Below are 27,690 nucleotides of genomic sequence, written 5' to 3'. Positions count from 1 at the left end.
TCCCAACACCAAACAAAGGTAATGCTTAAAAATAAAATAACCAAATTATCTTTTTACTCTCTGGACATAAACAAGGGAATTTGTGCTTCCATACTGTTTTTCCTCCAGTCCTGTTCTCTAGTCTCTGCAGGGCATACCTGTTGGGTGATGCCATTTACGCTCCCTCAGGCAGTTTAGTTTTCCCGTGGCACGTAAAACTCCTGCCATGTTGCGTCTTTTAGCCAGTGGCTTTGTCAAGGAAAGGCAGCGCTTACAAAAGCTACAAGGGGTAGTGGTTATTCTGCTGCTCTTGGCGCCCCCCTGAGCTTGCTCTGTGTTATCTCTTGTGTTGCCTTTGAAACTAGTTGTGGAGTAAACATGGTCCCATCAATGCATACACCGTGTGGGGTGGGGGAATGCATGTGCTTATACACACAAACACACACAGAGTGATCTGTGTGGGTTACCTTGGAGCGTGCGTTCTTGCCAGGAAAGTAACATTTAAAAGATTTAGCCTCCATAACTAATTAAGAAGATACCGGCTACAGCTGCAACCTCAGACACAAACTCCTTCATCCCTTTGCGGTCCTGGGGGGGGCAGAGATTTGTGCTTATTTTGCATGTGAATCCCCAGTTCAGAAGCAGCTTTGCAGGGCTGGTTCTGAGTCCGGTCCCAAGCCCAGAGCTCTGGGGGGCAGGGACTATCTTTTTGGTCCATGTTTGTACAGCACCTCGCCGTGATGGGGTCCTGATGCACAATCACCGCACTGCAGCTGATTAATAATAATACTAAAGAGGCCTGGTCTCATGTTACACTGTGGATGAGGCTGAAATCCTGAGTGCACTGGAGTATTGAGAGGGGCCTTCAGTCTCTGCTGAACTCCCCACAAGGGAACCAATTAGTGCTGCCAAAGGTCACAAAGTTAGCTGGCAGATTCCCCCCACCCCTGAAGACGGAAGCTGTAAAGCAGGTTTTATCCTGAGCTCCTGAAATTGGCCTGGAACCATCTATCTCTCTGGAGCACCACTCCAAGGACCCAACGATCCCAGGAGCGAGTGGGCAGCAGTACCATTGAAATGAATGGAACTGCACCTGCTCACCGCAGGGGTGATTTTGGCCCTTTATCCCCAATGTGTTCGGCTTTCACAAATTGGCAGGCGAAGCTGGAGTCTGCTCTCCCGTGGCTGGCTGGCTGAATCCCTTTATTGCTACTAAAAGAGCCACACGCCTGTCCTCCCAGCGGCCCTTGAGGAGAGCAGCCCTTCTGCCTGGCTGATGCAATCCTTCCTGTCAACTGCTTCCCTGACTGGAGACCATTTAAATGAACCCCCCCTAAGCCCTGGGTCTTGGCAAAACTACTTGAGGAGGCAGAACAGCTGTGCTAAACAAGCACTGCGCCCCCATGCCCTCCTCCTTGCGGCTGAGACAAGAGTGGTCGGTGCTGCAGAGGGGTTGTGGGTCCTTTCCATGGGCCCTGTTTGCATGCACGCTGCAACCAATGTGCTGCAGACCATGCTCTGGGACAGAAATGCCTTTCAAAGACTGCGCCAGCCAAATGCTGGACCGTGGAGCCCTACTGGGGACTGATTCAGGGGTGTCTAGGCATTTGGAACAAGGAGGAAGGAAGGACATAGATGGGAGAAAGCTAATATTAGCCCTTTCTACCAGCACTTTCCCTCCCGTCAATTCACTCCTTTAACTGTGTGTATGTGAGTTTGGTGCTGGATGCTCGGCTCTGGGGGAGACCACCCGTATCTATAGCACACTTCAGCACAAGCATCGTTGATGCAAGCTTCCCCCTGTCCCACCTACATTCCTCATTCCGGAGGGAGTTCCTGGTGTGAGGGAACAGCTCCATCCGTGCGACCCGGTTAGCCCTTGGCTTCCCAGCTTAGACTGACAACCAAGGGGACACGCTGCACTGTCCTAAAGACACACACACCCCGGTTTGTATCATCTAGGCCATTGGAAATCCATCAGATGGCAACACCTTTCAATCCCTTTCATCCTGGACTGGAGCTGAAGACATAACAGAACTCCAAGGTGATGCCTGCCACTATCAAGCCCGTCAGCCATCCAGCCTGTCCCTCCACCCCCTTTTACAGCCACTCCAATGCATGTGGGCCCTTGGAACATGAGAAACTTGAACATCACAGCCTTGCCCCTTTAGAAGGGGAGCCCTGCTCTGGGGCAGAACACCGCACATTCAGGCACCTCATTTACTCTGATGTGAATCAGATGCCACTGAAGTCTCTGGTGTATGGCGAAGAGGAGAACCAGGCCCATTGTGTCTTATGGGTGCAGATCCCTACACAACAGGAAGCCCAGCCAGGAACTACCCAATCACCCCAGCAACCATGGTATTCGTACAAACTTCAACAGACCATTAACACTGGGTTAAAGGCACTGGTCCTGAGTCTCCTCTCTCTTCTACCAGTTCTACCCTGAGGTATCTCCACTGACTTCAGTGAAGTTTTTTCTAATTGACAGTGGTGTACATGAACAGAGAATCAGGTTCATTGTCTCCGTACAGGACAAGAGAACAAGGAATAGCCTGCAATACACAAATACAGACATATAGTCCTGCTTTACTCCCTTTCCCCATTTTAACAGACTTCCAAACCTGCTCAGCACTGCTGGGTCTCCAGTTTCTCAGCACTGAAATCCCCACCACGGTTATAGATCAAACCATTCTAAAGTAACCGATCTGTTTATCCGTCCATATACAAAATACATAGAGACGTAATAGTCTCCAGGGGCCATGTTTTCACTGAAGTGGAGCTAACACTTTTAATTAACCACAGAGGGATTGCCAGACTAGAGTGACATTGGATCTCCCTTTCTATATCAGGTTTACACAGCCAGGGCTTTGCATGCCAACATTGCAAAAAGACAGTTGTCACTGAAATTTGAGACGTGCCAGTTTCTGTGTCTTTGCCATTAACTCTCTCTTGCCATAGATTTCCTGCACAAAGGACACTATTGTGTGGGCACCATGCCCTGTGCTGCATACATGACTGCCATTCTGTAGTAGGGTTTGCTGGAATATGTTTGAGTTAGCTTCTACATTAGCAACAGGTCTACAAAAGCAAAGTAAACCAGATAGCTTTCTGTTGTGTCCAGGCCAGGTGGTTCTATAGGACTTTGATGCTTTGAGGCAACGTGATGGTTGTAGCCAGTCCTTCCCCTCTCTTCTAGCTTTCTTTCTCTGTCTGTACTTCCCAATTTACCGTTTTATTCTGTGATTCTATCAGTTCTCACAAACTAAGTTGGATTGGGATGGATCAGTACATGGATGAAAAACCTACAAGGAACATCTAGAAAGTTCTGCTGGTAATTTGATGATCAGTAACGAGCCAGTGCCCCAGCATAGCCTTGAAAGGGTCTCTGTGTTGTTGGAGTTTCGATGCTAGATACTCAGCTGGTGTAAATCAGGATAGTTCCTTTGAAGTCAAGGCAGATGCATTGACTTATACAAGCTGAGTATCCGGCCCGCCATCTTTCAGAGGCGATGTAAAATTGAGACCGGGGGCTTCTGGTCACTAAAGATCCCTTGATATTTTTCGCTATTAAATCCACATTCCTGCCCAAATTCCAATCACAGTTTTAACTGGATAAAGTATTCACTTCCCACCCTAAACTCTTATGGAAGGGCTGCTCTGCGCTGTTAAACATTTGGCTTCTTCCTCCTCAGAAGCGGCTGCATGCATGAAGGGAACAAGATTTTGCTAAATACCTTAAAGTCTTCGTCAATCAAGAAATCACAGCCAATGAGATCAAAGTAGCCCAGTTTACATTCCAGCTTGGATTTGACAGCCAGGAAGCATTGCAACATGATCTGCTGCATTCTCTTCTGAAAGACACACGATAACGGCCTCTTAGGGTCAGTCCAAACACACAGGAGCACAGCATCTTAGTCGCGATGCAACCAACCGGCCCAGCAAACTTTACCCTTCCCTGTCACTATAGAGATGGTTTCCCAGGTTTGTAAAATGAGAGGATTTGAGAGCCAAATCACATGTGAAATGGGGCACAAAACCCACATCTCAGGGCAGGATTTTCCCATGTAAGTGTTTTTTCCAGAGACACCCACTGTCTCCAGTGTGGATTTTCTCGTATTAGGCAGACACTGGAGCCATTCCAGCTGAGATCATAAGACCCCTGGACCCTGTTGGCTTGTGAACAACACTTCCTCACAAGCCTTCCCATCTTCAAGCAGACAGCCACCCCCTGTACACCTTCTCTGGTAGGAAGCTTGAGGAAAAATACTGCTTACCAGATAAAAGGGGTCCTTGCATAATATTCAACCTTCACCCATCTCTCTGACTTCCTCCTTGAGGGCTTCTTTTGAACCTAGCTACTCCATGGTGCTATCACACTGACTGCACTATGGAACTGAGCCTGGCTTCTCACTCAGAACAAGTGTTTACAAACTTCCGAGAAATACTTCTTCATTTACTCTTCTAAAAGGGACAACCAGACTTGGGGACAAATGTGGCAATTGACGATTCACAGACTCCCTGAGTTTTGTGCTCTGAGGTGCGGGTTCAGGAAGCCAAAAACGTAGGGCAAAATGGAGCAGACACTGCCAGGTTTTGCTTGGTTTTGAGCTGAAATGATTGTGTTGTATGGTTTCTGTCCAATAACCTGAACCCAGGCTGGTGGAAAGATTTCAGAACCGTAGTGAAACTTTTGGCAAACTTAGTCCGAGTTGCTTCCTAGCTGGTTCCCTAAGGTTTGAGTGAAAAACCTAATGCTATCTTAAGGTTTTTAGCATTTAATTTCCTTTGGGTGTTGTTTTAAACAACAGCAGAACCACAACAAAGCTTAACAGCCCTTGTCCTTTCTGAGCTCTGCTCCCTTCATTTCCATCCACATCGTATGTTTCAAGCTGCGTGGAACCTTACTGCATCATCAGGGTCAGGCTGATGAACTGGATGGCCCCAGAGACTCCGTCCCTAACTTTCTTCCCCTCTTGGCCTGTGCAAGATGGGAGTGCGGGGTGGAAATCAAGCCTTTTAGGTCTGCTCCACTCTTCATGACAGGAGGGGTTATCCAGCCACAATCTGAGCATCCCACTGCAAGAACAGAGTGTATGTGATTGGGATCAGGCCGTAAATGAATGGGCTTATACAAAGGCCTTCAAAAGTGCAGTCACACTTCGGCTTGAGTCCTGTCAATCTACACATCTCTTTGATGCCCCTTGACTTTTCACTGTAGAACCGTGGGATTGGATTGAAAGCATGGATAACACGAGAGCACTGCTCCAGGTAATTGCTGCCCATCGCCCTCTTTCATGACAAGTCACCTCAAAGTGTGATGTAAAAATAAAAACTACATTGACATGAACAAGATGAAAGACTCCAGTAGATTCTGATGCACATTTTTAGGGTGGTTTTTAACAGTAAAATGCTGCTGCATTCAGCATCTGCTGGTAAACGGTTACTATGGTGTTGCCAATACCTTCCCCTACTTGATGCCCCTCTGTTTCCCCTCAGGCATCTGAGAAGCAAGCAGATTTGCCCTCCCTCCTGTTCCAGGAATCCTAATTAACACCGCGCACGCACACAGGCTCCCCATACACTCACAGTGAACACGGTGAAGACCCAGTCCTTGGGGAGGCCCTTGGCTTGCCTGAATTTATCATTAACGTAGCTGTTAAAGCGCTCCATCCGCCACACCGTCTCCTCCTTCAGCTGACTGTACAGGGGGTTTTTCTTCTGCATGTACTGGGGGGGAAGGGAGGATGGAGAAAGCGAAGGGATGGTTAGTTAAAAGGCTTAGATTTCCCCCTCCCTGCAATGAGGAATGGGGAGGGGAAGAGAGGAATGGTCATAAGGAAACCAGACTCAAACCATAGGTTCTGAGTTGCCACCTGGCCCAAGAGATGGGAAAACAAGCGGATCCAAGTGAGAACTGCAGAAGGAACGCTCTGGGCTAGGAGTTGTGGCCAGTCTGTTCTTCCCAAGCACCCTTGCTCAGAGGGTTTAGCTCTGATGGCTTTAGGGCTCTGGCTCCCATGTCAGAATTCCCAGCTGGAAGTTCCAGACTTGTTTACCTCATGTTTTGCTTTGGGACCCTGCTCGGGAAGGTGCTGGGTACCCACAATTCCCATTGGCCTCTTGGAGGCCAGGGTGCAGGTCAGCCCCTTGAATTGCTAAGATGAGTGAGCTCACTGACACCATGGGAAATATGAGGGTGGGTGAGATCAGACCTAGAGTCCTAACGCTTGATCCTGCAGAATGTTACTAAGTCCTCCTGTGAGGTGCTGAGTACCCTCAATGTCCATTGAAGTCAGTGGGTGTTAAGGGTGCTCAGTGCCTCGAAGGATCAATCCCTGAATGCACAAGTTTCAGGCAGCCCGGATGCAATCAGAACTAGGGGTGCAGTGTGGACACAAAGATAGTCTGAGCCCACCCAGAGTCTTAGCTAGCAGTCACAGTGCACAGAGGACCTGCTAGAAAGCGCCTCATAGCCAAGCCTGAAAGTCCATTTGCTTCCCAGCCTGGAGGTGAAGTGACACACAGGGAGTCAGTGACGGAGCTGGGAACAGAGTCCAGAGGCCTGATTCTCAGTTGCATTAAAGCCCTGTGATGCTGCTTGAAGTGGGCATAAACATCCCCCTGAGAACGCTCGCTACACAAGCCTCTCCCCAGTCCCCCCCAGTGCTCCACCCCAGCCCTGCTTGCAGCCCCGGGACTAAGGGTTGGATTGGAGGCCCGCTGGGACCATGGCACTGTACTGCAGCTATTCTCGGCTTCCCAGGGCCCCATGCAGACCCATGAGAAACAGCCTCATCGGGGGGCAGGCCCCTGTAGGGCCCCAGAACATAGAGAATGCCCCAAAGGTGGCTTAAAACTACATTAACCCCCCTCCCCATTCCCTGCCCAAGGCCTGGAATGGACTCACTGAGAATCAGACCCTGGGACTGGGAGTCCAGACTCCCAGTGCCCTGCTCTATATTATCCTTTTCCTTCCCGTTCCACTGGCTGCTGCCTAGATGATATCACTTTAGGGGCAGGCAGCCTGTGATGCATGCTTACAGCAGCCCCCATTACCCAGCAACTGTGTTAAAGCAGCGTCAGGCATTTTTAGGAAGGCATTTCTCTTTGTGAACACACAGCCCCCCCGGCTCGCCATGCGACAGGCAGGACGAGGCCATGCTCCCAGCCTAGTGTAACACTCCCCCACACAACCAGGAATAAACCCACTTCCGGAGAGTGTCTCTCTGCTGGGAAGGGAAGCTGCAAGAGAGAGAGAGCGCCTGGGAAACATGCACATGTGTGTATCTCTAGAGGAAATCAGGGAGAAGAAGTCTCAATTCCACTGTCTCATTAATCCTCGGGTAAGGTGGAGCCTTATCAAGCCCTGGGTGTTTGCATTCGCCAGTGAGAGATAAATCCCCTCTCCTTATGCAACAGCTGGGCAGGATTGCAAACATATCTGCCATGCAATTGCTGCTAAGCTGCAAAACTTCTGATTAGTGGAGCTGTCTGCATCTCATCCTGGTTTCAGTTTAAAGCACTGTCCCCTGGCCGGGGCAAGAGGCAAATGAGGCCTATCACTTGTTGAGCCTTTGTCTTCCCACTCCCACCTGTCCTCATAAGATAAGTGCATACTGGCTCCTGCCAGCACGTGCCCCTTGAAAACAGAGGGCCTGATCCTGCGAGGTGCTGAGCACCCTCAGCAGCGCCTCACAAGGACCAGCGCTGGATGGAACAAACTTCACCTTGTCAAAGGAAAATAGGGTGACCAGATGTCCCGATTTTATAGGGACAGTCCCAATATTTGGGGCTTTTTCTTATATAGGCTCCTATTACCCCCCCATCCTCTGTCCCAATTTTTCACACTTGCTGTCTGGTCAGCCTAAAGGAGAAAGACAAGTTTGTAAAAAATAATGGGACAAATCCTCAGTTGGTGTAAATCAGTGGCGCTCCAATCATTTCCATGGGGTCCACTGGTTTACACCAGCCGAGGGTCTGGCTCAATAACTACAGATTTGATTTGGGCTGAGAGACCCTTTAAAAGCTGGTTTATAAAACATGGCAAAGCTCTTAAAAAAAGGGCGGGGGGGGGGAAGGGTTGTCGATGGAAACAGACACAACAGTAGCTTTCTTTCCAAGGTTTCAGGATCCATTTTCACATTCCCTTGTGCTTGCTTGTGAAACAAAATCAGCCCCTCTCTGTTGATGAGCTGTTGCCTGACTCGTGGGATGGAAAGCCACTGACTGGCTGGCAGGGGTGTATTAATGAGGTGGCGTGGGAGAAAGGGAGCGTTTGTCCTAGGTGCAAGACCTCGGCTCCCCCAGATGTGTCCTTAGCTGGGATTAGAGGAAGGTAAAATCCAAAACTAAGACAGGCACCAGCAGCAAAATTGGGATCTGGGCCAGAATTTCAAACATGAATCAGGGTTTTGGTTTGAGTCCATCTGCAAACAAAAGTGGACCAAATGTGCTAATGTTGGTTCATGTACTTCAATGGACCGAAATCAGATATGAATTTGTCCCATCCATAGACTGTAGGCTCTTTGAGAGAGGGACTGGCTTTTTGTTCTGTGTTTGTACAGTGCCTGGCACAGTGGGGTCCCAGTCCATTACTATGGCTCCTAGGTACTAGGGTAATACAAACAACACATACAATAAGAATTAATAATTAATTAATCATTGAAACGGGATGCCAAATTAGTCATCGGCTCTGTGTAGATTTACAGATAAATACATTTGGAACAAAGCTTTGACACTGCACTTTCTGTGTCAAGCTAGAGATGATTGTGCATTTAACCCAAAACAGTGCTGGTGTTTAGCAAAGCAAAGTTCCCTGCAGCAAGGGGAGCAAGCTACCTTGTTATCCAACTGCAGGGCGTTTTCGTAGAGGTGCGCTGTGGAAAATGGTTCTGCTTGACATTTGAAACATACAAGAGAAAAATGGCTGCCTTCCTGGCACGGGGGAGGAAGGACAGAATCAAGTGTAGTTTGAAAAAAAGTCCTCCACGTTGCCAGCTGCTCAGGTGAGTTACCTTTCCCCCTCTTCCCGACAGGTTTCTAGGTAATTTATGCTCTGCTAATAAACACCTGTCCCTTGTTTGATGTCGGTCGTGCCAGAGGGTCTCACCTGAGCACTTGAAATCCCCTGCGCACAGCCCTCGAGCTGAGCAAACAACCCTGCTCCAGGAAAACAAGTTGATAACAGCATATATTGCCGAAAGTGGCTATAATACGTGTCCTGAGCTACCCTTCTGCAATAACAATAAAACTCCTGCAAGAAACAAAGTGGGCGAGTCTGGGAGATCTCCCCACCTGGCTCTTCGGAACACACCATTCCACTGGAGGGAGCACATGCATTACAGGCGAAACACTTTTCTTCCCTGTGGTTTCTTTCCTAAGTGCCCATTTACTCTCTACCGCCGGGGTCAGCCCTAGCTGATGTGGGCCTCGTGTGACGCAAAACCTCTGGTGGACTTTGGTCCCCTGCTTGGTATATGTTGAGCAGGGGGATCGCATGGGGCCGTGGAACTGGGGGGGTGGGCAGGTGTGTTTGGAAATATTGGGGGTGGTGGGTCAATGTCTCCACCCCACCCACTGGTTTGCACCCTCACAATACATTGTGGGGGTTTGAGCAGCATCCAGCTGTATTTCGGGCCCCACAAGCAGGGAGGGAAGCGGGGGCAGAGGAGAGCAAGACCTGGAGGAGGGACTGGAGCAGCCACCGCAGAACGTGAGACTAGGCCAGCCACCGGGGAGCAAGTAGGACTCCCTGGCCCAGCCCAGGTCCCGCCTTCTAGCTGCCATGGGTCCTTGCACAGACACCCTGGGGGGATGGGCAGTAAGTGCCCCAACCGCCAGGGCAGGTGGGAGACAGGAGAGGGCACCAAAACCTGGGCAGAGGTCAGGGTGCCAAACACCAAGAAGGGCGGGGGAACACAGGGTACTGGGCATCAGCTGCTCTCGAAATGCCATAGGAATGGCCGTAGGACCTACCGGGATGCCCCTTCACAGCCTGGATCTGATTCCTCCCCTTCCCCAAGAGTCTCGGTAGCTTGCCTTGTTCCCCCTCCTCTCCCTCTGCCTCCCCATTCACAGGAAGCTTCTGCCCCCCTTTGGGGCTGTTACTAGCGGGAGAGAGGGTGGGCTGGGCGTTTGGCAGATAACAGGGCCCAGTGCAAGGGTCTCACTTGGAGGTAGCAAAGCTGGCAAAGATCAAGGTTTAATTCCAAGAGCTAGCAAGAGGCATGCTTTATTAAAGACACGTTTGCATGCTGCATGTTTATTATTTATTTGAATTATGGTAGCACCAGCGACCGAGGCCCCAGATCCGTCAAGGGATATATTGTCTCTGTCCCAAAGACCTTACGATCTGCGTACGCAAGACAGACTAAGGGAAAAGAGACCCAGAGAGGGGAACTGTCTCACCTAAGATCACACAGCAGATCAGTGGCAGAGAACAGAATCCAAATCCAGTACCCTGTCCATTTGGCCATAATACATTTGGGATCTTGATCCAATCACTCCCATACCAGCCAAAGTGCAAGGGTCACATACTCATGAACCACATCAGTAGCCTCTCAAGGCACCCTGCTTTTGGGAGTCCCATCTCTGTCAGAACTGCCTCCCAGAATGCACCTAAATCAACTTCCCCACTTGCTAATAGTGACATCTCTAGTCCATCATTTTACTGGTCTATGGGCACAAAGGGGACCTCCTGGCACCATCCAATCAGATCACAGAGGGTGGATAGATGGATATATTTTCAGCTTACCTGATTGGTCAGATGAGCAGTGAGGTCATCAGAAGTGGCATCGTAGTGGGTGCAGGTAAGTCGGACATAGCCATGGCCGAAAAATACTACGTAAGGCACCGTGCAGGCAATGAGGAGGTAAGAACGGACATCAAACTTCTTCCCCTCTAGGAGCAGAGGCTTTTCGATATACCTGCCAGAGTGAAAGTGCAAGATGTGACATCAAGAAAGGACATGAAGGGCTGTAGCATGGGGAGTTAACGACTCACTCCTGTGCCCTTGGAAGTCACTAGGAGCATTGCCGTTGATTTCAATTGACACAGGATCAGCCTCTGATCACTTTACTCCATAAGTACGGATTTAGATCAATGGGAGGGAGAGGCTACCCAAAAAGATTAAGTTTAACAGAAGCTGAAAGCTGATGAACAAAACCAAATGACCCACTAAACGGCTACTTTCTTGTCCTATATTTCCCTTCCCCTCACCTCTGTTGACATTTTGGCCCAATCCAATCATCCGCGCTCAGGCAAAACTCCCAGTGGAGTCAAATGGGAGAGTGGTTTGAGTGAGGAGGGCAGATGCGGGTCCCTCTGTGTGTAAATAACGATGTGTCTTAAAGTATGCAGTATAGTTGTAGCCATGTCAGCCCCAGAATATTAAAGAGACAAGGTGGGTGAGGTAATATCTTTGGTTGGACCAACTAAATTCTGTTGGTGAGAGAGACAAGCTTTCGACCAACAGAAGTCAGTTCTATAAAACACACCACCTCACCCACCTTGTCTCTCTCTGTCCCTTAAAGTGTAGTTCTGCTCTGAAAAGCAACCATGTTAAAGTGGCATCATTTCACTCATCAGATCTATGGCTTGCGTGTGTATTCAGAGTCATATCAGAGCTATACGGACTAAAGTATATTAGCACTTTAACACCTCTCGACTGTGTTGTGCCATGACAGTGCGAGTGACCTAGATTCTTTTCTAGCTCATGCGTCATCAACAGACTTGTCAAGTAGAGCTAGAAAGAAACCCTCTAGACTTTTAGCTGTGAGGTTGAGTTTGCGAGGTAGGCAGTTAGAAAAACACCTATCTTTTAACTTGTAAATAGAGCAGGTTGGTTAAAAAAGTTAAGGGGGCAACTATAGAAAGTCATTTTCTCTAACAGACAACACTTCAACTCTCATCCTATTCATGTCCCCCAGCTCTGATTGCTTTTAGCAGTGACTTTAACATTCGTTGATAGCGACATCACAGTTCAGTCCTACCATGGAAGTGACCATGTTGCTATAAACTCTGGCTCTCAATGAGTTACCCAAACAACTAAGGCACACAGCAGTGCTAACATTATAGTTACCCTGGGACAAATCTTGAGAGATGCTGACCCATTAAAAACTAAGGCCCAGATTCAATAAAATATTTACATGTCTATCTCCCACTGGAAAGGGTTCAGAGAAGAGCCCCGAGAATGATTAAAGGATTAGAAAACATGCCTTATAGTGATAGATTCAAAAAGCTCGGTCTATTTAGCTTAACAGAGAAGAGGGGTGACTTGATTACAGTCTATAAATATCTACATGGGGAACAAATATTTAATAATGGGCTCTTCTGTCTAACAGAGAAAGGCATGACACGATCCAATGGCTGAAAGTTGAAGCTAGTCAAATTGAGACTGGAAATAAGGCATACATTTTTAACAGTGAGAATAATTGTTGGGACAATTTATCAAGGGTTGTGATGGATTCAGAATCACTGGAAGATTTTAAATCAAGATGGGATGTTTCTTCTATAATATCTGTTCTAGGAATTATTTTGGGACAGTTCTATGGCTTGTGCTATATAGGAGGGCAGACTAGACAATTGTCCCTTCTGGCCACAAAATCTGTGAATTATATTCAGGACAGACCACTGAATCAGCTGCTCAATGGAATTAATATAGCCAGAATAAAGGGCTAGGCCTCCCCCTCCCATCCCCCACTTCTGCTGTTCTCAGAAGGAGAATTTCGGGCAGCATGTAGTACTGGAGAGTTTCTTTTCTGCCTGAAAACAAGGGACACATTGCAGAAGGTAAAAAGAAAAGGAGTGAGTATTTGTGGCACCTTAGAGACTAACCAATTTATTTGAGCATGAGCTTTCTTGAGCTACAGCTCACTTCATCAGATGCATTCAGTGGAAACTGTATTTTCCACTGAATGCATCCAATGAAGTGAGCTGTAGCTCACGAAAGCTTATGCTCAAATAAATTGGTTCGTCTCTAAGGTGCCACAAGTCCTCCTGTTCTTTTTGCGGATACACACTAACACAGCTTCTAATCTGCAACCTGTCATATTGCAGAAGGTAGAAAGAGAAAGATTAAATTTCTTGACACATTCAGATAAATTAGCTTGCCCTGCCCCTCCCCATTGGCAGCACAGTTCTCCAGGTCATGCGGAGTTTTCTAGTTGGTTTAAAAATGCTATAGTCTCATTACACACCACAAAACAAACCCATTCATTCATCTTATGGTCTAACCCAACATTTCTTTGTGGACACTGACAGGAGAGGGCACTGTTAGGACGCAAAGTGAAATGGCAGGAAGAGAAGCTGAGCATTTGAACATTAAAGGAATAAAAGCGTATGCCATATTTGTAGAGTGGGAGGGAATTAAAGAGTGACTAATATTTACTGGAGAGTATACAGAGTTTGCATTTGAATACAAAGAACCCATCACAGAGTGATATCATTTAGGAGCAGTATGCCGTCTCTTCTCACCAAAGGGGAGTGGACATTTATGTGGATAACAAGAATACCCAGAGTTCTAACAGTTAAAACTAACAACATTTTTGGACAGGATGATAAACCTCATCCTTAACCCAGTCTCTCGCTATTGGAGATCAGGTTTTGGGGTCAGGAAAGAATTTGCCCTCAGGTCAGGTTGGCAGAGGACTTTTCTCTGCACCATGTGGGGGCACCAATCATGCACTGGTTTGAACTAGAGTAAAATAGTGGGTTCTCTGTAACTTGAAGTCTATAAATCAAGATTTGAGGACTTCAGTAACTGAGCCAGAAGTCATAGGTCTGTTACAGGAAAGGGTGGGTGAGCTTCTGGGATCTGAGCTGTCCAGGTGGTCAGACTATATGAGAATGAGACCTAATGTGGGGGGCAGATTACCCCACATGTGCTACTGCAAGGTTCTTACAGCGTCCTCTGAATCATGTGGTATTGGTCACTGTTGGAAACAGGATACCGGACAAATGGACCTTGGGTTTGATCCAGGCTATCAATTCCTCTGCTTCTATGTGCAAGCTACTGCATACCCAGACCTGTCCTACCGCAGAAGGGCTGGCAGTTCAGACTTGCCCTCTTACAAGACTCTCCTGTCCTTCCCAATTAGACCGGCTAACACCTTCCTTGTGAAGAGAGATTTATCGTAATAGTCTGACAAGGATAAAATGGACTAATTGCTTGAGTTGACTGGGAAGTTTGGAGTTTTGTGTTCTTGACCTTCTGGGATAAAATTGCTAAGTTGTCATATCAGAATGTCTGCGTTGTGACCCACTGGCATGGTGGGGTGATGTAAACAGCACCATGATGGATCATGCTAATGTCACACTATGATAAATTTGTCATGCCCTTAGTATATCGCACTATGATGTTGGCATGCCATGTGGCAAGTCACACCTTGATCACACTTGATCATGATAATATAGTGTTGGTCATTGGGTTGCTTGAAGTGTACTGGAAGCCTAGCTTCAAGATTACTGAACCAAACAACCACTTAGAATCCAGGCTGTCCCATGAAAGCCAGGAGGGGTGTCTGTGAATTACAGCTCATTATATAAATAATGACAACACTTTGCATGTCTGTAGTGCATCTCATTCACGAAGTTCAAGGCACTTTAGAAAAATCAATGAATTAATCAACCCAGCTCTCACTTGGGACCTGAGTATTTCCTATTCTTATTTCAAAGATGGGGAACTGAGAGCAGTTTAGTGAGTTGCCTAAGGACAGAGGGTGAGTCAGTAGAAAGTTTATGCAGTGAAGAACTCTTATCTGGATCCGTCTGAGCACATACCCAGTCTGGATTCTTTGTGGCAGGAGTCATATTTTGTTCCGTGTTTGTACTGTGCCTGGCACAATGGAGTCCAGGGCCAAGACTAGGGCTTATAAGAGCTCTGGTAATGCAAATAATTAATAATAATAACAATAATTCTCAAGCTCCACCTGCAAAATGGAATGAACCTTGTCTTATGTGACCACTCAAGAGACCAACAAATATTGGTTGGATAAGGATGTGTCTAATAAAGAGGGGACTGAGTTGTGTACTATGGGTGTGGATTTTCACAGGCTCTCAGGGTTGGATTTGTTTCTGCTCCTATTAAAATGACGCCCATTGACTTCTGTGGGAACATAGGTGCTAAGCCACTGCTCAGTGCTCTTGAAACACACCCCCTTTATTTCTGGGGACAGTTTGGAGCACTGCCTTAGAATGGGAGATTACCAAGTAAGGGCCTCTTGTATGGGTTTCACTGTACTGATCGCTGGAAATCTAACTCACACCTTGCTGAATGGTGGTTGCTGTTTGTATGTGGTTAGTTAGTGGACTGGGATCTCTTTATTTAGGTACCTATGTCCGTACACAGAGACTGGACCTGTTCTGGGGAAGAGCTTGCTCCTCCACAGCTCCTTATTTGTGTTCCTTCTTGCACCTGTCCACCTCATCAGCTTTCCATCACTTTTCAAATCTCAGCTGAAAACTTTCTCCCTTGCTTCTGCTAGTCTAACTTCACTCTCCTTCTGCCACGGCTGTGTTATTCAACTCTGCAAAGCATTCTGGGATGCAGCTGATAAGAGAGATGCTCTACAAAAGAAAGCTATATGGAGTTATTGCACTGCCCTGGAGTATGACACTTGCAGAGACATCAGAAGGAAACAGCAGTTACATCTGGTAGCCAGAGACTCTCTGGGCTTTGGCTTAAAAAAATGTAGTTAGCTATGAAGTTCTTACAAAGAAAGTATGTGTCTCCTTTGACTATCAGCCATGAGTATCTACAATAGCAGTTCCTGTTTGAGGTCAAGAAGCTCATAGCTTCCAGGCAGACTTCAACAGATATATAGGAGGCAAGGCATAGAATGGGTGGAACAGATGCTGCAGCTGTATGGTGTGTGAAATCTTGGCATGGTGTCACAAGCTGGGATAATACCTAATTCAAATGGCTCTCTACAAGGCTTTTTGTCATGTATGAATCCATAGCATTTGGCCTTTGGAAGTCATTCTTACATTGCCAGACAAAGATCATCTCAAATCTCCTGTTTGATGGTGATGATCTATCTCCAAATGTCAGACATGAAAGTGTTGAAACAGGCTCAGCTGAGAAATAGCCCTCTACCCACAAAACATAGTGAATCTGAGGCCACTGAGAAAAGATGGTGTGAGCCATCAAACAGCTGTGAAGGGATTCAAGTTATTAAGGTCAATAAGGTCTGACTGAGTGCCCATGGAGGTCAGCTGGAACCTTCCCACTGAATTCTTGGAGCACTGGATCAGACCCATAGAAGTGATCTCAAATATTTCAGTGCTCAGGCAGCTGCTTTCAGAAACACTGACCTTCAGGGGACTGGATGACACAGGGGTGGAGAGTGCCAGACCCAGTTCTTTTTCAGTTTCCAAGCTGAAGTCAGAGGGAGTTTCCCTTATAAAGGTCTGAGTGGGAAATGAGCAAGGGGCTCTGGATTTGGCTAAGAGAAATGAAGTGAAGCAAAGCAATTTACTCGAGTTCACAGAGCATGTCTGTGGCAGATTCAGGAGGGGAACCCAGCTCTTCCAGCTTGCAATTCTGCCTCAACATCACGGGAACACCCTTCTTCCCCTTTGTCACCAGCACTAGCTGGATTGCAAATGGATGCAATGGAGTGCCCACCTGCTGCATTCTCTACCTTTGCACTATTCTTGCCTGGGGAGCTTTGTACGGCACCTTCTTGTACAGAGGATCTTCTTTGATGCTCTGGAGCTTGGCCTGAAGCGAGTGGACACCTGCTTGATTTTTAAGCAGGAAAATTCCTCGCCCTTGGTTGGAGCAGGTGGGTTTGCAGATCCAAATCTGTGTGTCTGCAGACAAGATTACAGTGTAGTTATGGGTACTGTACATTCCCTAAAGCAGAGGTTCCCAGACTTGTTCCACCGCTTGTGCAGGGAAAGACCCTTGCGGGCCAGGCTGGTTTGTTTACCTGCCACGTCCACAGGTTCGGCCGATCGCAGCTCCCAGTGGCCGCGGTTCGCTGCTCCAGGCCAATGGGAGCTGCTGGAAGCGTCACGGGCCGAGGGACGTACTGGAGGCTCCCAGTGGCCGCGGTTCGCTGCTCCAGGCCAATGGGAGTTGCTGAAAGCGGTGCGGGCTGAGGGACGTACTGGTGGCTCCCAATGGCCGTGGTTCGCTGCTCCAGGCCAATGGGAGCTGCTGGAAGCGGCGCGGACTGAGGGATGTACTGGCCACCGCTTCCAGCAGCTCCCATTGGCCTGGAGCAGTGAACCGCGACCACTGTGAGCCGCGATGGGCCGAACGTGCGGACGCGGCAGGTAAACAAATCGGCCTGGCCCACCAGGGGCTTTCCCTGCATAAGCGGCGGAACAAGTCGGGGGACCACTGGTCTAAAGCATGTTATCCCGAGACACCAACGTGCTCAATTAATGGGTGCTGAAACATGCTCATTTGAATATATATTTAAATATCGTATCTCACAAATAAAGAAGGGCCTGGGGTTAACACAAGATCTGAACACTCCCAAGCACTGGTGTCATTTAAGATCTGGAGCTGGGTTTTATCGGTTGGTCTCAGCTCTACTATGATAACTAGTCAATATATGGATCCTGGTTTATTGTAACAGCTCAGTGCCAGGATATATCAGCTCCTTTGAGGTTACATGGGGGCAGCCTGATGGCAGGTAATCGCTTACTCTGCAGGGGTCTGAGTTCAAGTCCCAAATTCAGTAGTGTCTGCTGCGCGTGCAGCAGCTGAGAATGTCGAGGAAATGGCACTGCCAACAGCTGGGAAGGCTTTGTTCAGCGGTATCAGTTTCCTCCATACATCATTCGCTTTGGAGACTGGACTCTGTTTCCGCCTCCTGAATGATGGGGCCTTCAAGTGCATTTGCAGCTGGCCTCCAGGATGCTTTTGCGGGTGTGTTGAAGAAGCGAGCGGGCAAACAAAAGTGCTGGTGATGATGTCTAGTGATGATGGCCAAGGGAACCGCTGAAGGGAGAAAGTTGGCGGGAGCCTCTTTCTGACACTGCCCAAGACAAGAATCTGTCTCCAGGGTTTGGACAGCTTGGAGGCGGGGATGTTGTGCAAGGAGATACCTATAAGGCAGCTGACAGCTGGCTAGAGACAGTGGGGTGGGGAACTTCTGGGCCAATCAAAACCATCTGAATGTTGAAGGGGCATATTTGGGCTTCGTGTCAGAGAAACTGGGGACGAGCGAGTCACGTTCTCTGAGTAGCCCACCTGTCAGCAGTATTCGGGTCTAGATGAATATCCCACATGTTGCTGATATTCCTGGGGATTCAGGACATTTACTGTTCATTCTCTAGCCCTACTGATATTCCAGAAGAGAGGCTGAAAGGGCTGCTGAGAGCTGTAGCATGATTGATTCTTGGGCAGGTCAGAGAAGCCATAGGCACCTTGCTAACACACCAGGGATTTCTGGGGTACTTGAAGGAGTGGGCAGGTACTGGGGAGCAAAGGGGGGCAGGGAAGCCCCTCATTGCTTTTTCATAATTACTTTGGGATCACTAAGCCATTTAAGACAGGTTTCAGAGTAACAGCCGTGTTAGTCTGTATTCGCAAAAAGAAAAGGAGTACTTGTGGCACCTTAGAGACTAACCAATTTATTTGAGCATGAGCTTTCGTGAGCTGTAGCTCACGAAAGCTCATGCTCAAATAAATTGGTTAGTCTCTAAGGTGCCACAAGTACTCCTTTTCTTTAAGCCATTTAAAAAACAATGTTTCTCCCAGAACACTTGACCTCATCATTGGCCGCTAACATGCAAAGGCCAGTCACCTTTGTAAAGTTCAAAGAAAGCTTCTCTCTCATCTTTTATGTCCAGCCGAAAGGATTCTGGGAAGAAGTCTTCCATCTTCAGTACCCTGTGGGAGAACCGACAATAAGCCAAAAAAACCTTTCCTGAGCCATACAGCCCTTTTTGAGTTCTCATCAGACAAGAGGTGGGGGAAGCAGGGCACATCTTACTGTAGACTTGGGTTATGGATTTTTTTCCCCTTGTCTTTTCCCCTGCACTCTTTTATTTCCATTGGGGAAGGCTGCCTTTTACTCACAATAATTATTTTTTTCTTGGTCACCTCTAGAGGCGAGCCTGAGTCTCAACCCCAGGCTCCAACTTTTGGGAAAGTTCAAATCTGGGTCTGACTTCTGGGTCTTGAGCGCATCCCTTATAATATTGCATCAAGCTCTTCGGGACTTTGGGACATGCAGCAGCTTGTAAATCAATATTGACTGTTTATCAGAGGTAGACAAGGATTTGGGCAAAACTAGAGCTTCTTCTCCAAATCTGAATAATGGAAAAAGTCCCAGGAGGGAATGCTGGAGAATATATGCTAAGACATGGCCAAATATTTCGTTAATCTCGACAGAATTTCTGTTGGCCTTGATGATGTCCTTTGCACACTAGGTTTGCTGCAAACTAACAGACAGGACCTCAGATAACCATGGCAGAGGTCGTTTACGGTACAGATAAGTCTGCAGCAGAGGTGGTCATGTGCTGTGTCTGATATTTACAAAATGCTCTAGAGCTTTAGGAGTTCCCACCTCGTCTTTCACGGGGGGATTCATTACAACTGGTACCTTTGGGGATCAGGCATTTCCACAGTCCCAGGCATAAATAAAAGATGGATTCTTTTCTCTAATTTACTCCTTCAAGGAGTAAAAAAAAAATAAAAATCAACCCCCCACCCCCCACCGCCATGGCTTTTATACCTCTTCTTTCATACTCAAAATAACCAAAGAGATTAAACCCACAGAATAGGTGGGTGACTACAACCCAATATTAATGCCAGTGAAGACACAAAAATGCTGGCACAGTTAGTTGGAGGAGTAAAACTGAACCCCAAAAAACTATGGACCAAGTTAAAGCCTACTAAAAATGTAGCACTCAGCATCCACCTCAGCTTAGATAATTTGAAGTGAAGACTAAGATCTTTAGAAGGTTGAAGCAGAAAACATGGACCATTGAACTTAACTACAGCTGAGTACTGGAGAAAAGCTACTTCACTCTGATCAGCCACCAAGGGCATGCTCCAGAATCCACTGAAATCAGTGGAAAGACTTCCATTAACTCCCAGTGGGCTTTGGATCAAAACATGAGGTCAAAAGATGAGCGGATGGAGGAGAGGAAAGAAGAGCATACAAGACTTTAGAAAAGAAGAGAAAGCCTGGTGTCCCCAGAGCTGATTGTGCTGTACCATGTTGGGTTAATTGATATGAGACTCTGCATGAGTTAGTGTGACATCTAGTGAAGCCAAAGTTAAATATGGTGGCACACGATGGCTTCTTAAAACAATCTTTGCTTTGTCCATCATCAGTGGAGCTATACAAACGGAATTGGTTGGCTAGCTTAATGATTCTGAAAAGTTCTAAGATCAAAGTAGAGGGTGGAGTTTCATCAGAGCTTAATCAGAGATCAGTTTTAATCACAGGGTGGAGAAACCAAGGATTTCCATGATGGGTCTCACAAGCCCGTCTCTACCAGATGATTGCTCATCCCATCAATGAGGTGATCATCTATCCAACTTCTCCTTTATATGGTACCTCTCCCAAGTGACACGGGTTTCTATATTCTGGCTGTGTAATGCCCAAAAGGATGTGCAGTCCTTACTTGGCATTCAAGTTCTTGCTGATCTTGTTCATCACCCGCTCATACTCCCTCAGGTTGCTCAAAAGGCCAATCTTAGTAGTGAGGACCTTATTGTTGGGGATCTGGTAGAGAAGCTGTTCACCTGCATTAGAAAACAAAACATATCCTTCATGGGCCACACCGCCCGGGCTGGGACGTGGAGGTAAATCCTGCCTGCAGAGTAAAATTCCCCATCTGCTAAACGGCTTGCCGAGGAGCTGATACCTGCCCTGAAACCAGAAGGGACAGACCACACACACTCCTTCTCCCTCACAGCACCTCTGTGAGTTTGCTTTGCCACAGTAGCAGCCACCCAGCCTGCCACTTACAGTGCAATGGTGATACTGTTATATACACAGGGCCAGGTTGTCTCTGGTCCTGTGTGGGTGCCCAATGTGAGGAAGGAGCTTTCCTGTCCCCTCCCTTCCTCCCCGGTACCACCCTTCAGGGGACATCCATAGGATGACAAGATCATGCAGGCAGCATGCTGGACTGGGGTGCAAGTGAGGAGGGCCAGGGTGAAGGTAGCACAGTGTCTCCTGTTCTTTTATCCATGCATCTGCCAGCAGAGATGTGTCATCCCAGAACAGGCACTCTGCCCCTGTCAAAGACTGGTGGAACGGCTGTCCAGGGGCCAGGAGGAATTCTAGCCTGCAAAGGCTTCCCCCTGCAGTTTGACCCCCTCCCACATCCTCTGCTTTAATGGCATAATCTGGCCAAAGAGCTGGCATGTCCCCACTGTAACTGCAGTGGCATGCCCAGACCCTGCCCATGGATTGGCAGGGAAAGAGTTAACCCACTCTGGCCTGCCTGTAGGAATGAGCACAGCTGCATACCCTGAGTATAGGGATTGCTGGGATAGCAGGCTGGGCCAGCTGTAGTGCATTAATTCCCCAGCACCCAGACTTTAAGAGGGAGGGGCTGGGTGCTTTTTGGCCCTAGGGCTCCTAGGAGGGAGGGTATGGGAAAAGCCCTCCAGCTGCTAGTTTACATTTTGGCTGTACAAAGCCCCTCTCTTTGGGGTGAAATCTGATCAGGCACCAGGCTAAAGGAGGCCTTTGTGAGTTCTTGGTTTCATGCTCTTCCTGTGGGGAGTTTGGCTGGGCCCCAAGAAGCCTGGTTATGCTGATTAGATTTATCTCTAGGCCAGGGAGATCCACAGAATGCTTAGCCTGATCTTTTATATGGAGGTTTAGAGTTTTCAGGGCTCCTTAGTATCTAAACCCTTGTAAAGGGGCTTCTTTTCTTTCTGCTCGTTCACGTCCCATTTAAGGATAGCGAGCCTGTGTGAAATACTCCCCCTTCTAAAGCATCCATCCTTCCTGAGGGTCAGTTTCTCAGCTGGCATGAAGTACAGCAGCTCCCTTGACCTCAGGGGACATAAACCAAGTTATGCTAGAAGACAACATTCCCCTGATCTCAAGGTGGAGCTGCACTGCCAGGCCACCCCCTACGGCACTAGCTTTGAAAAGAATTCAGGTGTAGCATTGTCTCTTAGTAAGAGCAAGAGCCTGGAAGGCAGCAGCTCTGAGTTGCCCTCCGTGCCACCTTAGGCAAGTCTCCTAGGCCAGTGGTATCAATCTGTGATTTGCAGAGCACTTGATGGGCTGCGGAGTCCAGGCTGACTTCATTTCCCAGCTGCTAGCACATGGGTTCAAACTCATCAGTGCAGCTGGGAATGAGGAGGGGCCACTGCTAAACAAGAGGAACCAAGGTTCTCAGGGACTAGAGCTACCAGTAGGCCTGGATCTACCAGCCGCCAGTGGTGGGAAGAGGACTAGGTAGCTGGGCAGCATGCCCAAGGGGAGTGGAGATCAGGCATGAGAGAAGCGTACGCAGCGGGCAAGAGAGAAGAGTAGATCGGAGAGGGAGCAGTGAAATGAAGAGCAAATTCAGCCATGTGTTTCACAGAGGACAAAGCACACACCATTTTAGAAAGTTCCAGCTTAGCTCCTCTATGCCTCAGTTTCCCTAGCGCGACACCAGCAGTAATAACGGCCACCTTTTGAAAAGCACTTGGAGGTCCCTACACACAAGGTGAAGCAGTATGATGCAAAATGCGCCTATTATCCTGGAGTGGCTTAGTTTGGGACTCTTCTCAGTACAGCCAGAAATAGCTGGGCTTGGGGTATGCACAGAGCAATCATTTCACTGCACAAATGCACCGTTTATTGGATCTAATGCACAAGAACTGCTCGGGAAAGTGTCTTTTCTGTCTCTGCCTAGAAGGTTGGGGGCATCACCTGGTTTGGTCATTGGGTGCTCTGTGGATATAATGTTGGATTGAGTATGCAGCTCGACAGATAAGAGTGCAATCCACCCATGGCAGTACCAAAGTGATGCTCGTGTTCTGGGTCTATATCTTTATACTGCCCCCATCACCATGGGGTCTGAGCAGTCACAGCGGCATCTTCTCCACCAAGGCTTCATGCGTCCATCGCTCCTGCAGAGGTGCCCTGCCAGGGAACCCAAATCCTCCTCCTCCTCCTCCTCCTCCCTAACTCTCTCAGCCACCGCTTTGACCTCTTACCTTCTTTGAAGTTGTAATAGGTCTCTCGGCTCTTGGTCTCGCACCATTTCAGTTTGTAATCCTCCCTTTTGTTGTCATGGATACGCTGCCAGCCTTTGCTCCTGCAGTAGATGCTCACCCTGCGCGGAGCACAAAATAGCCAAGCAGCCACCACTTTTAATGAAGAGTTAATTAGCTCGGAGTCCTTCAATTCCCTGAGGTTGTCCCTAGAGGGCTGAATCAACAACACCTACAAGCCCTGAGGTGGGGGAGAGGGGGCTTCTCCCCTCTCTAGTTAATTAGAGTGTACCCTTGTGGGACTGTACTGGGGGTTTTGAGAGGTGATGATGATGATGGTACAGACTTCATTAATAAAGGCTGATCTGGTCAAATGGGGCTATTTCAATTAGGAGGGAAATGGTACTTGTGGGAGCCCTGATTCCTCTGTGTAGTGGGTGACTTGGCAAGAAATCTCTGCCTAAGACTTCAGAAATGAGGGGGAAGAAAGAACAGCTACGTAGCCACTGGAAAAACGGAATGTGTTTGTAAACCCAGTGGGGTGGCACCGGAAGAGTTAATTAGAAAAGCCCAGGGAGCTGTAGCAAGGAGCCGGACAGGGCCCCAAAGTTTGCTCCTGTTCTGTGTCAGGTTCAAAATTGCAATTCAAAAAGGATGCTGGCACATTGGAAAGTTACAAGAATGACTTGAGGTGGGAGGGTGTAACTGTCTTCTAGCGAGAGGCTTAAGACGTTCAATCTATTTAGTTTATCAAAGAGAAGATTAAGAAGTGATTTGTAGGCTGTGATCAAATACCTGCAGGGGAATAGATTTTTGATAGTAGTCAGCACTTGAAGCTGGCAGGAAAAGGTATAACAAAATCCAATGGCTGAAAGTTGAAGCAAGACAAATTCAGACTAGAGAAAAGGAGTACTTGTGGCACCTTAGAGAATAACCAATTTATTTGAGCATGAGCTTTCGTGAGCTACAGCTCACTTCATCAGATGCATACCGTGGAAACTGTAGCAGACTTTATATATACACTCTCTGTGTATATATAAAGTCTGCTACAGTTTCCACGGTATGCATCTGATGAAGTGAGCTGTAGCTCACGAAAGCTCATGCTCAAATAAATTGGTTAGTCTCTAAGGTGCCACAAGTACTCCTTTTCTTTTTGCGAATACAGACTAACACGGCTGTTACTCTGAAATCAGACTAGAGAGAGGCTCAGTTTATAAACAGTGAGGATAATTAACCATTGGAACAAACTATCAAGCGCCAGGGTGGATTCTCCATCACTTGCAGTATTAAAATCAAGATTGGATGTCTTTCTAAAAGACATGCTGTAGCTAAAAGGAAGTTATGGGCTTGATGCTGTAGAGATTAACGAGGGGAGGGTCTAAGGCCCGTGCTTTGCAGGAGGTCAAACTACAAGATCAAAATAGTCCCTGCTGGCCTTAAAATCTATGAATCTAACTACACAGAAGTCTCTGGGGAGTAGAATGACTTACAGTCCAGCCCCATTAGCACCGCCAATGTAAAAGAATGGCCCCGGCGACTGAGGGTCCTCCGGCTTCTTGTCTTCCGGCTGATCTACTTCAGGGGCTGTTTTGTGATTTGTTTTATTCCCTTTGGACTTGGCTTCATCCACCAGCTCCACTTCAGATGCGCTGGAAGCAACTGCAAGAATTAGAAAGAGGGAGACTTGAGCCTTGAGACAGGTTAGTGAGGTCTTCTCTATCTCAGCAGAAGCTAGCAATGGAAAAGCACAATGCTATTAAGTCCCCTAGTTTATTCAATGGCCAGTGCAGGGCATGGTCCCTAGATAGAGGAGGGATCGGATATTAAACCGATGGCAGGTGTGTGTGAACAAAATAAAAAACTGGAACAGGGCAGAGATTTACAGGAAAAACTTCTCCTAAATCTGCACTGGGCTATGGTAACACTCTTACTCAGTATTCACAGAGGTTATAGTAGATGCAAGGTTTTATAGTTAAAGCACTCAGCTGGGACTCAGGAGATCTGAGTTCAATTCCCAGATTTGCCACCAAGTCCCTGTATGATCTTGGACAAGTGACTTCATTGCTCTGCCTCAGTTTCCCTCGCTATAAAATGGAGAATGGCACCTCCCTATTTTAGCAGGTGTTGCAAGAACAGATTTGTTAATGCTTGTAAGGTTCCCAGGTATTATAGAGATGGGGCCATAAAAATGTCTATCACCAAATTATTCATATCAGAAATGCAGGACCACAGAGTTGGCGGGAGTGTTGCACAGGTCGGGAGTGAAGAATAAGCCGCTACGTTACGACATTGACTACTAGCTAGGCTAACCACACTTCGAAGCAGATGATCACACGTCTATTTGAAGCCTATAGAATTTCGCTGTGCATGCAGAAAGTGACAGCTCTGAGGTCCTGTTCTCAGTGATAGGCAGCCACAAAATGGAACGGCACGAATTAATTGCGGTGACACGACTATAGGAGTTGTGTGGGTGGGAATGAGAAACGTTCAGCCAGCTTCAGATTGGTAACTAATCAGGTCAGGGCTTGCCAGGGTTCTGTTACTGATTCTCAGATGCTAAGGCTCAGATGCTGATGAACTGGCAGGGGATAATAATGATTTTCAGAACAAAGCTAATGAGATCTGCCCTGTCTTCAAGAGCTGCAGTGTGATTTTCTGGAGAAAATGACAAGGCTCGTATCTAGTGCCAGCAATCAGCAGACATAATTCTAACTTTTGGCCCTTTTGGGAAGGACAGTCTTGTGGGTGAGGCACTAGACTAGGACTCAGGAGAGCAAGGTTCCATTCCTGCCTCTGCCACAGATTTTCTGTGTGACCCTGGGCGCGTCACTTATTCTCTCTGTGCATCAGTTCTCCGTCTGTACAATGGGGATAATGATTTTTAGCCCCTCTACTGTGTGTATTGTCATTCTAGACTGTAAGGTCTTTGTAACAGGGACTGTCTCTTATGTGTCTGTACAGCACTTAGTGGAATGGGGTCTTGAGGTCAACAGAGGCCTCTAGGTGCTATTATAGTACCAATAGATAGCCTAGGGTGGATCATTTTGTTGAATAATTAGAAAACGCTGGGAAATAATGCCCTGGCATTTCAGCTACCATACCTAAGGCTGTTTGCCAGTTACTTCTCTGTACAGACCAGATACAGAACCTTGATGCCATGAAAGTTTCCAAAACTGATCACTCATTGTTCCAGAACCCCCGCTGCCAGGCAACCTCATAAATGCAAAGACGTCTGATGCTCTGAGAACTTGGAGTCTCTTGGCATTATTCATATAGCACCTGATCCTGTCAATGGGAATTCTGATATTGACTTCAGTTGGGACCAGGAGCACAGCCACAGTGCAGCTGTGGAATAATATCCTCTGTGTTTCCCAGTAGATCAGGGAAAAGATTGATGTAAATATAACTCCACTGGGATTCCAACGATTTAGGCCAGTTGAAGGTCTGATTCTGAGGGATTATCAAACTAAAACAATCACAACTTGAATCAAACCATAAATAAATCTACTGGGGCCACTTGGAAGATCTTGAGCTATACTATGAATGAATAGTCTAAATTGTCTAAAGGTGGGAACCTAAATGAAGTCACAAATCTAGACATTAAAACCTCCCCCTTTCCCGGGAATATGAGGTAGCTGAAGAAGGACTGAGCCCAGTTTTCAAATGCAGGTGCCTTCATTTGGATGCTCACATCAGCAATTAGGCAAGTAAATGCCCCATTTTGTATGGTAATATGGTAAATTACCCAGTGGTAATTTGTGGCTCAGTATGGGATGCCCACGTTTGAAAATTGGATCCACAATCTATAGACCCTCGAAAGTACTTTGAAAAATGACTTGGGTAGAAACTATAAATGATTTGTTGTTTTTTACTCTTGTGACTGGATCTTGTTACAAAATTCTTGAAGAGCAGAGTTTTTTACCCAAGGATTTGGAAAAATAAGTCCCTGTGTTTACCATCTCCTTAATTTGGAAATGTTAACACTGAGCTTTACACCTTATAAATTGCACCACGATACTACGGTGATGGGTATCTTATACGTGCATGTAACAATCACAATTTGTTGTTGTTGTTATTATGCCATCTACTAAGCACAAAGAAAGAATAGAAGGAGGGAAAGGGGTGGGTTGCCTACTGCATTTGTTCTTAATGCCCATGATTTTCAGCAATTTCTTTCCGAAAATACACCTGAACTTGCTGCCTCCTAAATATGTGGAATCTGTAAACAAACAAGACAGAGATGAATCTGTTAATGCTAAATGTCGTTTACCACTGGTGACCCAGCATTACGGCAGTAAGCCACACCTGATACCTTCTTTGGAGATTAGCCCCATAATTCAGATCAGGACCCAGATCAGAATTTCCCCAAAGTCCAGGAGTGTTCAGATCCTGGGTTTGGTCCATCTCTAGTTCTTCGATACGGGATAACACCTGGCAGTGAAAACGTTCACATCTGTGGCCCCCTTGCACAGCAGTAGGGTGGGTGTGTTGTCCAGGAATGCCATTAACAGCACCCACTTGCTCCTGCTGTTACCAAGAGTGGCTAGGCGCAGAAAGAGGAGGGGGTCAGA

The 27,690-nt window shown here is 47.3% G+C and overlaps 1 protein-coding gene across 5 annotated transcripts in view; it reads right to left on the bottom strand.

Annotated features, from left to right (window-relative positions):
• Window positions 1–27,690, bottom strand: part of TTLL10 (tubulin tyrosine ligase like 10) — a 165,165-nt gene that overhangs the window by 6,142 nt on the left and 131,333 nt on the right. For all 5 annotated transcript variants that reach the window (XM_075121039.1, XM_075121040.1, XM_048825116.2 and 2 more), the window contains 8 exons: window positions 24,610–24,778; window positions 23,123–23,241; window positions 20,575–20,695; window positions 18,744–18,829; window positions 16,623–16,794; window positions 10,736–10,907; window positions 5,569–5,709; window positions 3,717–3,833 (listed from right to left, as the gene is read on the bottom strand). In XM_075121039.1, coding sequence (XP_074977140.1) covers window positions 3,717–3,833; window positions 5,569–5,709; window positions 10,736–10,907; window positions 16,623–16,794; window positions 18,744–18,829; window positions 20,575–20,695; window positions 23,123–23,241; window positions 24,610–24,778 — 1,097 coding nt within the window. The remainder of the gene's footprint in view (window positions 1–3,716; window positions 3,834–5,568; window positions 5,710–10,735; window positions 10,908–16,622; window positions 16,795–18,743; window positions 18,830–20,574; window positions 20,696–23,122; window positions 23,242–24,609; window positions 24,779–27,690) is intronic.

The sequence above is a fragment of the Caretta caretta genome, chromosome 18 (genome assembly GCF_965140235.1).
Source record: "Caretta caretta isolate rCarCar2 chromosome 18, rCarCar1.hap1, whole genome shotgun sequence".
Lineage (NCBI taxonomy): Eukaryota > Metazoa > Chordata > Testudines > Cheloniidae > Caretta > Caretta caretta.
The sequence above is the reverse complement of the archived record's forward strand: the minus strand, read 5'-3'. Positions and strand labels throughout refer to the sequence as shown.